Consider the following 12,785-nt stretch of genomic DNA (forward strand, 5'->3'; position numbering starts at 1 on the left):
GGCTCAGATACTAACTGAGTCCAAGGGCAAAACATGCCTTGGCTGGCAAACATATCCTCTGATGTGGCCACCCCCAGGTAAATCCCTGGTAACTTTGCTGAAACTAATCAGATTCTGGGGAGAATTTGGGTCATTAAATCTGTCAGGGGCCAAAACAAACAGAAAAGAAGTAAGGCTGCCGCCCTCAGAGCACAGAGAAGTAGTAATGATCAACAATTTCAACACCTTCCCTGTAGAGACTGCAATAATTAGCCAGTAACTGTCGGGCATGATTTTCCTTTTACATAGAGGGACTAGGAGGTTACCTGCTTCAAGGACAGCAAACACAGCTCTGCTTCCTTCATACAAAATTAACTGGAAAATGCCACCACTGCCAACCAAATCCCAATAAAAGTCAGTGTTTCATCATCAGCCACTTGTTGGTATGTATTAGAAACCACTCCGCAGTGCCATAATGCAATATATTGCCCCCGGTTACCACAGTTGCCAGCAGAGTTGGTTGGAACGGGGGGGTATAAACAGCAAAAGATAGAAACAGGTGGAGAGAAAGAAAAAAAAACCAACCACTTACTTGATATTGTCAAGACATCCAGATTCGGGTTTCAGTATGGCAGTATGATGGAACATTTTATAGAGTGCAATCCCAAGGAAGATGACATTAAGCTGTCATGGGGGGGGAAGAAAAAAAAAAAAAAAGGGTTACATGACATGACCCGATGTGATGGGGAGAAAGTCAGCTGCTTCTCTGTAACAGATGCGTTGCTGTAGGAAATTAGCTCTTGTGATGGTTTTATAGCAACTGAAGCACAGCAAATTGCCAAGCGTTTTATAAGGTGAGCTGGCCTGTAGACTGCAGGACTGGGGATGCCACAGTGTTACCAAAGCCGTGGTACTGCTTATGTTATTGATACAGGGCTGGTTCCAACATCAACTGTAGTGCTTCAAGTGATGTTATGAAAAATTGAAAGTATTTGCTGTAACGGCTCTTCTGTGTCTGAGAGGTGTACAGATGTGAAAAGTCAGTCCAAGCACCTTGCTTAGCTGGCCCCGTTGTAATGGAAGCAAAAAAGCATCTTTTGCTGTGAATGTATCTTTTAAATATGAGGGAGATGGGCAGGGAAATCACAGCTGCTGAAGATGCTTAGCACAATGCAAAGTTGAAAAATAAAAAGGAAAAAGAGTTTGATTTGTTCTGTAAAAGATGTGATGGTGTTTCAATGCCTCAGTGTTATCGAGGCTGCCAATTCCTAGAAAGGAGTTCCTCCAAAAGCCCAGGCTGGGGTTGGAGACATAATCAAAAAGGGAAGATACCTTTTTATGAATGAATTGCTTAAGGGGAAAAAAACCCAAGAGTTGTAGCTGGCGGTGGCCCCCCACCCCCAGATGTGGCGGGCTGCTGAAACAGCCCCCAGTTGCAGGAGAAGCAGGGACAATGTCTGCATTGAAGTGAGAGTGCCTGGTTCACTGTGTTAGCCAAACTGTAGTCTATTCAAAACAAAGGATGGTTTATTTAAGCCATATTGTAGCGATTAAGGTAGAAGAAAACTCCAGCTGCCTCTCAAGTTGGGTTCTCTACCTTGTTGCTGTGTTAGCTGATACGCTGGCAATGTGCTAACCGTGAAGTCACACAAGCTTCAGCTTCTGCTGGGGAAGAAAAACCTCCATCAAAACTCTCTTCCAGTTTGGTCTTTATTTCACTCCCCCCATCCCAGATTCCCCTTTTTTGCATGACCGATGCAAAGCTTCGCTCTGGAATTCAAAAGGGGGTGAGTGGGGTACTGAGTGGCATCGAAATAGAGTCTGGCACTTCTAAACATCCGATGGTAGAAACCAAACTCTGCAAGCGCCTACTCCGAAGCTCCCTGGCCCATTTTGATCAAGTATTTTGCAACGCCAAGAGCCTCTCCTAATGAGGGTCTAATTGCTTGTGCCAGGTGGGGTCAGAGAAGAACATGCCTTTCTCAAATTAATCTGTGTAAATTAAAGATAAAGAGTAAAGGGACAGCAAAAGTTTTATTTCTTGACCTGAGAGATGGAGTAGTTAATTAGGAGTTCTTACCATAATTATCAAGGTCGCCGGTCCTATAAAGCTCCAAATGAAGTAGGTGTCAAGTCGGAGCCAACATCTGTAATGAAACACAGGGGAGAGAAGGCATTCAAGGACTGCACCCAGGACATACATCAAGAGTGAGCGAGTGACAGAGAAGAATGTGAGCTGCAAAACACGCCGATGGGAGACAGGAAATATTACATTGCTTGTTCATTTAAATGCTGAATTATGTGCCCAATTTCTGACAGCGCTATTGATGGAGTAAGATAATTACCTTTGGAGGAAGCAGGGAGAAAATGGCACAAGGCCTAGTTGTTAAAGCTTTCTGCATCTGTTGGAAAAAATCCTTAAAACTGTTTTTTTTTTAAGGAAGGGGTCCAATGAGCACCCATGGAGCTTCTTCTTTGCTTTGAGCTCCTCTTCCCTCTCCGGCTCTGATGCAACGCAAGCTGTCTGTCAACTGTCAAGTGAGATGGCATCTCTCCGGCAAGCAGATTAGAGCAAATTTGGTGCAAATAGGAAGCACGATTTGGATAACAGAAGGCTGAGGTTTAATTAGGTTCAGCAACTTCCCCTTTAGAGCGTTTTCTTTCCCTGAACCTCTGGAGTGTTTTGTTTCCGCTAATGTTTCGAGGGTTGCATATGGTCTGCGCTATCACATGAAGTTGATTCATGGCCTAAAACTAAATTATTAATCGCTTAATTTCGACCGCATTTAATACTCCCCACATTTTTTAAGGCCCTTGGGAAATTACATTTCCATTCCTAGTTCATTCCAGGCGACAGGAAGATAAAATGGAAGTGACTGGTTACACGACAGATGAATATAAATTCCGAGAAAGTTTCGCATGATGTTTAAAATAATAATATCTTGTCATGTTTGCAACGCTGCAAATCACAGCTCCGTTTATACACAGAGGACTAAGAAAGCATAAAACCACTCTCATACTAAATATCTGATGGAATTTCATAATTGGGCAAGGGACAGGAGCTGTATATATGAATTTATCATGATGGAAGAGATAGCAGTTCTCACAAACGACAGCTCTAGTGCACGTGCTGTGTGGTTTTTTTTCCCCTTCCAATGGACTTTGCAACAGGTAGAAAGGTCTGTGCCAGCAGCCCCATGGAAGAGATCAGCAGAAACTGCCTGCCCAGAGAATAAAACATGCCCTGAACCTCTACAACTGGGAGAAGCCAAGATATGAATAAATGCAAAAATGTAGAGAAAGCTTCTCACTTCCCTCCCTGACCATATAAATTTCAGGTCTCGTCAGTGTTGAAGATATATTGATATATATACGGTTGTACCGTTATTTGTCACAAAATAAAATACTGTCATTTCCATGACCCTCACTCCTGAACTGCCTCTGCAGCTGTTCATCCAAAATCTTCATGTGACGGCACCAAAATCTTAATGCGAGGCAAACAGAGGCTTTTCAGAGCGATTGCAGGGAAATCTTGTTTCCTCTGCGGCTGCTGAAGTTCAAGGTGATTTAGATGCAGCTGGTAATGGACCAACATGAGTGACTAGAAACTATTTGAGTCTGATTTCCTATAGGAAAGGGTTTATGTGATCCTGACATCTGTGTAGCACCCATAATAACATCTGAAATGTCGCCCAATTGCAACTAGATTTGACAGAGGAATAGAGGTTTCAAAGATAATGAAGTCCCTGTAAAAAGTCCTCCCCCCATCCCTGAAAAAAGACATCCACATAGCAGGAGCTCACACATTACATGGCATTTCAGACTTTAAACCTACCCCATCCCACAGGAAAAAAGCGTAACCAGGGCTTATGTCTCAGCTGCCACATATAAATCAGGGACTACGCAGCCCCACCACTTTTTTCTACTGATAACAAGGGTCCTGGTGTGTGGGAGAGGACTCAGAGGGTTGTTGGTGGGGTTTTTTTTAATTAAAATATTTTGAACTTTTTTGCCAGTTTAACATTCAAAACATCCCCCAGCCCCTGCTGCACAGGAGTCAGGAGCACAGTGTATTTTAATTGCCAAGCAACTTGGTTTTCCTTCAGCACAAAGAGCATGCCCACTCTTGGAAAGCCCAGGGAAGAGGAAAGACATAAACCCTCTCTTTACTCCTTAAAGCATGATGGCCAGCCATATGGTCACATCTGATGCAGCTGTTTTTGAATGCATCGAGACTGGGACATGGGGAAAATCAGTGAAAGCTGAAATACAGCACGAGGGAAAAGCCGTGCCGGGCTGAGCAAAGAAGCGCAAAGCATCTGGTTTCCTTTCCAGTCAGCCAAATGGATGAAATTTTCCACCCCGTTCCCCTAAACCAATCTGTCTCTTCGGTTGTGGAGCACAATCCGGTAACAAGAGATGGATACTGTGGATGGGAAACAGCCGAGGAGCCAGGTCCTGCCCTCGGGATAAGTTGGGGACATGCATGGAGCAAAAGGGTCCCCTTCCAATGAGAGGTGGCTTTATCCAAGCAAGAGTATAGCTTGTGACAATCAGAGAAGGCTTTTTATCGCCTCTCTGCCTGCTTTAAAGAACGTGATGTCATTTTTTATGTGTTTGGAGTAGAAAAATCACCTTTCAGAGAAAGCATGTATGACACTCGGTCTTGGGCAACTAAACAGAAAGCTGTAGGACTGCCTCTAATCTGCAGAGGGACTTAAAAAAGCAGGTGGTGTGTTTTTTTTTTTTCCTGTGGTCATCAGGAACAGACGCAACTTTAAGTCATACCTCATTAAAAATGCAAATTAAGCCCAAAACATCAAAACACAGGCATCCCGCCAATTGCGTTGAGGAGCTGTAAATTGCTAATCAGACAAGTCCCACACTGAGCTTTTCTTCCCTTAAAAGACAAAAAACCCACACGCACAATGAGCTGCATAAATGAGCTCCTCAAAACAAGGAAGCAATCAGGCAACTTCATTTCCCAAAGTTGCTAATCTTGGGCTGCCGAGTTACTTCTGACCCCCCATGTGCAGCTGCACCCGGAACACGGACTTGCCGCACTACAAGTTTCAACTTCGCTGCCGTTAAGCAAACGAGCTGCTTCGGGGCTCAGTATAAGGCAGAGAGGATTATCTGAAAATCTGCGGATGCAGGGGATGCTGCTCAAAAGCCCATTGCTTCTTCCAAGAGTCACACCAGCATATTCAGCGCTCGTAACAAGCTCCTTGGTGCTCCTTTCCTTTACTTTTTAATTTCCTCCTTTCCCACAGCGACAAGTCGCTATGTTCACCTAAAGCTTTTCCCAAGTAATAAAGACTACAAAGAGTTTACTCTATTTTCTGCATGAAGAGAAATCAAATACTAAACTATCCCTGGTGGGCATTAAATATAACCAATAAACAATCATTAGCTGCCATTGGACCATAAAATTCGAAGAGTCCTGAACATATCATGTTTTTCGTGGAAGCTCAGCCGTTTGTTTCACATGGCTCCTTGTCCGGGTGCGGTAATGGGATATGCACGCACAAGACATGCCTTTCAAGGGTGCAATATCGGTTCTCCTTAACGCAGTCCAGCGTTCACATTGCTCATGCTTCCTCCTCCAAACACCCGGCACGAATGTTGAAAATAAAACAAGCTCCGTGGAGCCACCCAAGACAGACTGTATTGTTAGAAGCTATTTTCCAAGCGACATTAACATGCATAAAATGTCGGCGGCTGGCTGATGGACTTGGAGGCTCTGTACATACACCAGGCTTTCATTTTGCTTTCTGACAGCTGGATTTTTTTACCATGTATATCCTGCTTTACAGCATACCAAAAAGGGGAGAGCAAGAGGGAGAAACAATAGAGAGATTCCTATCACGATGAATTTGATCACCAGTAGATGAATATACCTACAAGTCCATTTTCTAAAACACATTGAACCATTCAAAGCATAGCCGCTTTCCTCTGAGATTTGTAAGAGGCATTGATATGAGACCCAGGACAGTATGGGAATAGGGAATGGCTTCTTGCTGTCGATTTTGGACAGCCTGCTACTTGAGTGAGTCCCCTCAAAGGGAGGCTGCTAAAGTCTTAATCCAGCTTTTACTGAATTTTAGACATAATTTATTTTCAAACGCAAACAACAACTGCAAATTCTATTTTCCCTCTGCATTTCACAACATTGCCCACCATGAGGCTCGACATCGGACCCGGCCAGGAGATGGATGGATTTGGCTAACACACAGGACAAGGCAGATGATGTAACTTTTAAAAGTGCAATCACAGTGCCTTTTTTTTTTTTGCAGCAAAACTTGAGACGTGGCCATTTAGGACTCAGCAGCTGGAGACTTGGCCCGTAAGAAATGGTCTCTTGGAAGTTCACGTAAACATCGCCAGAATTGCTTTGGCAATGTTGGGGCACAACACTGTCTGCAGTGGGGCTTCCTGCTTCTCACCTTTACTTTACAAATTACAATCAGAACAAGGTGAGATGTAACATGTCTGATTTATTTGGGGAGAACGGCCAAACACGGCTCAGCTTGCTCACACGAACAGTCTCTGCTGGCCTGAATGGGATCGTCTTTTAACGGAATCTTGGTTGTAAATGCAAATTAATCTCCTAATGCGAGTGGTTTGAACTGCTCTTAAACGAAAAAAGTAGTAAAAGGAAAAGGATTAATTCCAATCCTCAAAATAATCAAGTGTACAAGAGTATCTTTACTGGGCAGTTACTCCAAAATGCCAATATGAATGCTAGGACATGGGACGCTTCAGAAAATCACAAGCAGCAAGTGATGTGCAAAGAAACAGAGAGAGGAACAGCTGCCTGTTCCTGGCTATGTAATCTGGACGTGTGCTACAGGAGGGTTGGATTTAGAAAGGAAAATGAAATCAAGAAACCCTACATTGGGTGTCTAAGCAAATCATTCTGAGATGTATGAATGGTGGCACCAAATGCCAGGCAAAAAACAAATAACGCTAACAGCTCCATAAGTCCTGCTTAAACAAATGCAATAAATAATGGAGGGAGGCAAGTAATATATTCCAGAGGATGTTTTACAAAACCTGGCAAAATCAAGCAACTTCTTGCAATCAAATTATGTATGCCTGGCATATAGTTCACTACAAATTCTAATCAGTTCTACCCTTCTAATAACATTATACAGAAAAATACATCATCATCCATCAACCAGATGGAGCATGATAGTTATACAAACCATATTGTATGTTTTTTATTTTCCACTATGAGAACGTGATAAAATTGTGCACTCTGGAATTAGAGATTATAAATAAATAGTTTAGGCTCTGCAAATCTCTGTAAATATTTATTTGCAAAATTTTATCTATACATGTTTAATCATTACAAATACTACTTTATGCTGTGGGGAGGGAGAGAGATTTTAGTGGCACAGACATAGAGCTGCTGCCTCCTCAACAAAAAGATAGCAAAGTTTAGTTGCTCACCTCCTGTGAATTTCAGCCAAACTTTCTGCCTGTACCTCCCATGCCATGGAAACATTTGGGCACCCAAGGCCTGCTGGGAAAAGGTAGCGTAACCTGTGGAAGATGTTCATTTCGCTGCGCTTCCCAAAGGTCCGTATATTCATTTAACAGAAGTGGAAACATTTTGGCAATGCAAAGCTGCCATGGTGCTTTATGGGAGCTATGGTTAGGTGCCGTATGTTCTCTACAGCCAACCTGCTGCGTGTCGCGATCTCCCATCACCTACATTGGTATTCTAGTTGTCCCTCCAGAGCATTGTCAGGGACTTTGCAAAGATGAAGGTGGATGCAAATCAACCACTGTCTCATGTCCAAAGTGATATCCTGGCCTTAGGGATGTCCTTTTACCACGAGGGAATGTAGTAAGACATTTTCAACACCCAACACTTATGGAGCACAGTAAGAGGACGCAGTTGGTGCTAGCTTTCATCGCAAACTAACTGCAATGCTGGGTTTTCTTGGTAGGCAGCTCAAAATACAGAGAGAGAAGTCAAAAGGATCACTCTGGTGCTACAAGCCCTGTGACCATAATGCTGCAGAAGTCAAAGGGTGAAGATCGTGGGAGGCAGCCACTAAAACACCAGACCGCGAATCGGACTGGTAGGGACACACCTCCAGCAATGGAAGATGTGCAGGAACATCTCAGCTGGCTTTCCAGGGAGTCAGACTCATGGCTCTTCGGCTGTAGCATGCTTGAGGTTCAACGTGCCCCATGTAGGCCACTGTGAAGAGATAGGTCCTCCATAGAAACACTGCAGTAAGAATAAATTTGTCTAATGGGACAAGGCAGAATGTTTCAATACCTGATTCAATGGGGGCTTATATATCGCTCAAGAGGGGGTGTGAACAGAAGAGTTGGTTGAGGCAGGAAGCACGTGGCAGCTGATAGAAAGAGTCTTCTCCAAAAACTGTCATCAGCTCTTGTGTTACTTTTTCTTTGCCCCGTAGGCCTTCTTAGTCGGTCAAATTACTTTGGATAAATCGGTAGAGATCCTTGAAAACTTACTCCCTCCTACCTTTACCTGTGTGGGCCATTTTCTTTCCAGAAAGTATGACATTTTTACAAATTCAGGTTGCTATTCTCCTACTCGTGGGAGGAACACAACGCAAATATCCAGCTGGGATCCAAGCCTACCTGCTGGCATGGTAATGGATCATGAGCAGCTCCACTGCTCTACAGATTTGCTTCCGCAAGGAATCAGGTTCATATATACCAATAAGCTTTCAGGCAAAAATTCTGCAGTTGAATTTAACAGCATACCAACTACTGCCTAGCCTGACCTGACCTACGCTAAAGAAGAGCTTTAAAAATGCCACCAGCTCATTGCTATGTATGCCTTCAGATCGAGCTCTTAACTCAGTTAAAATGACAGGGGAAAGGCAGTCTGACAAGGGAAAGCAAAAAAAAAAAGTCAATAAAACCACATTGTTAGTGCTGTTGTAACAAAGCTGGCAAAGAAAATCAAAGGCTCGATTTTCCCTTTGTTTTCCATTAGACGGTGTTGCACAATCATCTAAATTGTGCTTTGATACCAGCTTCAGCAATGTTGAAAACATTTAAGAATATTCATAATGATAAATGATGTAGCTGTTCTGAGTTGCAAAGAGTCTAATGCACTCCACAGTCACCACCTATTTTGCTTGCAGGCTCTGTTAATTCGATAGAACACTTAAAAAAGAGGAAGAAGAAAGCAGTGTCTCATCATCCAAATGTGCAATACTCTTTGGTTAGAGAAGAAGGATGACCTTGCTGATACAGTTCCAAATTGAGACTTGGGACAGCCACCTCTGCTGATGTTATGCAAGGATGTGATAAAATTTGCCCCACCCGACTTCCCCAAGAAAATACCTTTGCAAATAATTTCATCGTGAGGAATTTGTCCTGTATCATCACAGACTGTGCTGGAGACACAGAGAGAAGGCAAGGCATGCCTCCTGGCTGAGCAATGCCTGCACAAGCTTCCTTTGCCTGCCAGGTCTCTGGGTTCTTCGCTTCCCTTTGTCATCCCCGCTCCCATCCCTCTTGACCAGGACCAAGCAATGCCAAGCCCCACTCACACTTTGTCCGTGCCATAGCTCCGGTAGTCCACCGCTGCCGATACAGCCACAATCAGTGCAGGCATGCCATAGCCGATCAAATAGAAGTACTTCCTCCGGGAGTGTTCGCTCTCAAAAACTTCCACCAGCATGATGTAGAGCTGCACCCCCTCCAAGAACATCCAGGTGAAAGCTGCCAGGAAGAAGAAGTGCAGGAGGGCAGCAAAGACGGCACAGGCAATCTGCGTGCGGATTGAAAAGAGCAAGGGAAGGTGTTTGTACCACGCTGAATTAATGCAACAGTCAGGATTACTCTTACTGGGAGGTTTAATAAGAATGAGGGAATTCTTATCTTCCCTTCTCCAAAGGAAGACCTTTTTTTTCACTTGGAAAATGTGCATGAACTATTTTACAACAGACACCTCCCTGTGTATATAAATTCTATTCAAAGATACAAATGTAGGTATTTACACAATCTAGCAAATAAACATATGAAGACGTACATAGTGTAAGGGCATTTTTACAACCTGCTTATTGAACATACACACAGGCATTACTTATAAACACCACACATACAGCCTCTAAAATCACAGTAGGTATCAGCAAGAGAAGTTCAGGCTAGAAATGAGGAGGCATTTCTTCACTGAAAGGGTGGTTAGGCATTGGAATGGGCTGCCCAGGGAGGTGGTGGAGGCCCCATCCCTGAAGGTGTTTAAGAAAAGGCTGGAGGTGGCACTTAGTGCCATGGTCTTGTTGACATGGTGGTGTCACGGCAAAGGTTGGACTCAAATTTCTGCGAAATTCTGTGAAATTTGATTCCCAGTTGAATCAAACTGAACAACTAGGGGCCCAACCCTATGAGTGCTCATGCATGGAATTAAGGCAGCGCTGGAACATATCTGACTGCATGGCCAAACGTCCCATACGCACTGAGATGAGAGCCTGTGGCGGGAACAGAAAGGGCTTTGCTTCTTACCGGCTGGTCAGTTCGGTTGATGCCGATGAGGAAGAGGAGTTCTGCCACGAAGAGGCTGATGCACAAGTTCTTGTGAATCGTGTTGCGGTCGCTCTGCAGCCCACGGAAGAAGCAGAAGGTGAAGATGCAGATCAGGAGGCAGACCAGTGACAGCAAGATGCCAACCCACGTGATGAAGTCCAGGAGCAGGTCATGGACTGCATCGCTGTGCTGGAGAGAAAACAAACAAACAAAATCATCAGTCGCATGCTGCACGACTTCATCCCAGCCACACAGTGAGGTTGTCTGAGACCCTTCTCCAAATATTTGCATCCATTCACAAACCTGTGGCGCAAGGGACCAGTAGCAAAAAGATTAAACGAACCTAGACTTGAATCCGGTCTCAAGAAAGCTGCGACATGAAATACAGACTCCAAAGCGTCTGGCAAACTGCAGGTGCCCTGAACAGACTCAGACTCCAAAATACCCTAAAAACAATGACGCCGTTGTTGAAAATACCGAGATGTCATAGCTATTCTTGTGTGCAGCTCCATCTTTCATGAACGTGGCAAAGGAGCAGACACACAGTAAAAAGAACCGTTGAACACTGTGATTTAAGTGTAAAAACGTTTCACACTAACAACATCGTGGAGATTACAACCACAAGTCCATTACAACCATTTACCAACAGTGAAAAAAGACTCTCTTTAAATGTTCTCAGAGATGTATGAGCTTGGAGGCTTTGGATAGAAAGAGACTGCTTAAACGTCTTGTGATTTATTTTTTTTTTTCCACTGGGAAAGGAGAAAGTAAGTTTGATTTTTCTTTTTTCAAACCCTGGAGCTATATTTTAAAACTCCTGGGAGGTCAGACTGATCCCTGGAACGCTACGCAGAAAAAAAGACAGACCTTTTAACACGAATTTGCTTTTAAACTGTAACAGAACAGCGATTTTAAGACAGCTTGGCAAGTGAGTGATACCCTGTGATGAATTTGTAACATGGTTTTACCCCAAAGCCATGCAAACATGGCCATTGCAGTGGTAAAGTCAGGCAATCCAGCAACAAAGTTTTGCAAGGAGCAGCATAGCCAAGCCTTGGCTTTGCTGATAAAAACCACTGCTGGATTTTTCTGGGGCTTACACTGTACATCCCTCCCAAAAAGAGAAGAGGGGTGCTGGGACCCTGACACTGATGGTATCCCATCCAGCTTATTCCTTATTCAGGCTGTAAAACTCGTCCATAATTCCCCAAGTTTCCACCAGATGCGGTAAAATTAGAGGTATCATTACTTAGTGCAATGTAAAGAAGAAATGAGAAATACGTGGTGAGTCACGAGACGGCCGCTCGGGGCTAAGTGGTTACAGTCAATGAGCTGAGGGAAAGATTGGCTGGAAATCTCTAGGGGCTTTTCAAAAAGACCAGAGATGCTTGAAACCCAGTTTTGTGGTCCATCAGGCTGTGTTAGAAGTGGTATTCACCTTCTCCTCCACTTTTGGCATTTTGATGACTTAGGCATTATGCAGGCTGGCAAATACAATAGCGTCACACTTCAAAAAGCCAGGACAAACTGGAAACATTTTCCTTCCCATGGGATAAAAGCTTATGACAGATGGAGGGAAAAGGTGATTAATTTATCCATTTTCTTTGCCTGCTTGCCAATGATAAAGCCACATCAAATGTCAGGCCTTTCCTGATACACACTCTGCTATGTCAGCACCCATGAGAAACAACTCAAAACCTTTCAGCTCTTTGGCTTTATCAGCATGAGTGATAGGCATCAAATGATAATGAAAGATGGAGAGAGCCACTTTCTGCTCCATCTCTTCCATACTGGAAGTCTTCTCTCCAGGGAGACTTGGAGGTGGAGAGATGAGGGCTCCTTTCCCCAAATTCTCTTGCAGCTCTTGCTGAGTACTTCCAATATCTAAGGAACTAGGGGTCACAAGTCCAAGGGAGAGGCAAGAAATCATTGTGTGCTTACTGTAGATCATGACAGAAATGCCTACTCCAGCCAGCTCCTCCAGCAGCACCCAGAAAACTAAGATGAAGCGCACGTCTTTTTCCTGCCAGCCGCGCATTGCTTTATCTCAGTGTCATTCCAGCTCATCCATCCCTCTTAACTCAGCGCAAAACCATGTTAATGCAAACCTTGCACCTTGCAAATCATTCTTTCTTTCGTCCGAGGCTGTTGGGGAACAGCAGGAGAACACCTCCCTGAACAACCCCACCAACTCACCTGATTAGATCGTCCTGCCAGGCTGAGGTGACCCAGAGCTCTTGGGCTGGGCGAGTGGGGCAAGGCAAGGCTAACACAGGCGG

General features: G+C 44.1%; 1 protein-coding gene across 1 annotated transcript in view; it reads right to left on the reverse strand.

Annotated features, from left to right (window-relative positions):
• Positions 1–567: 567 nt before the first annotated feature.
• Positions 568–12,785, reverse strand: part of LOC104160687 (latrophilin-3-like) — a 53,154-nt gene continuing 40,936 nt past the window's right edge. Inside the window, exons 10-13 of the mRNA XM_009698879.1 lie at positions 10,486–10,695; positions 9,531–9,751; positions 2,060–2,126; positions 568–663 (exon numbers count right to left, since the gene is read on the reverse strand). Of these exons, the coding sequence (XP_009697181.1) occupies positions 568–663; positions 2,060–2,126; positions 9,531–9,751; positions 10,486–10,695 (594 nt within the window). The remainder of the gene's footprint in view (positions 664–2,059; positions 2,127–9,530; positions 9,752–10,485; positions 10,696–12,785) is intronic.

This window comes from Cariama cristata, unplaced genomic scaffold (assembly GCF_000690535.1).
Source record: "Cariama cristata isolate BGI_N322 unplaced genomic scaffold, ASM69053v1 scaffold40024, whole genome shotgun sequence".
In the NCBI taxonomy this organism is placed as follows: domain Eukaryota; kingdom Metazoa; phylum Chordata; class Aves; order Cariamiformes; family Cariamidae; genus Cariama; species Cariama cristata.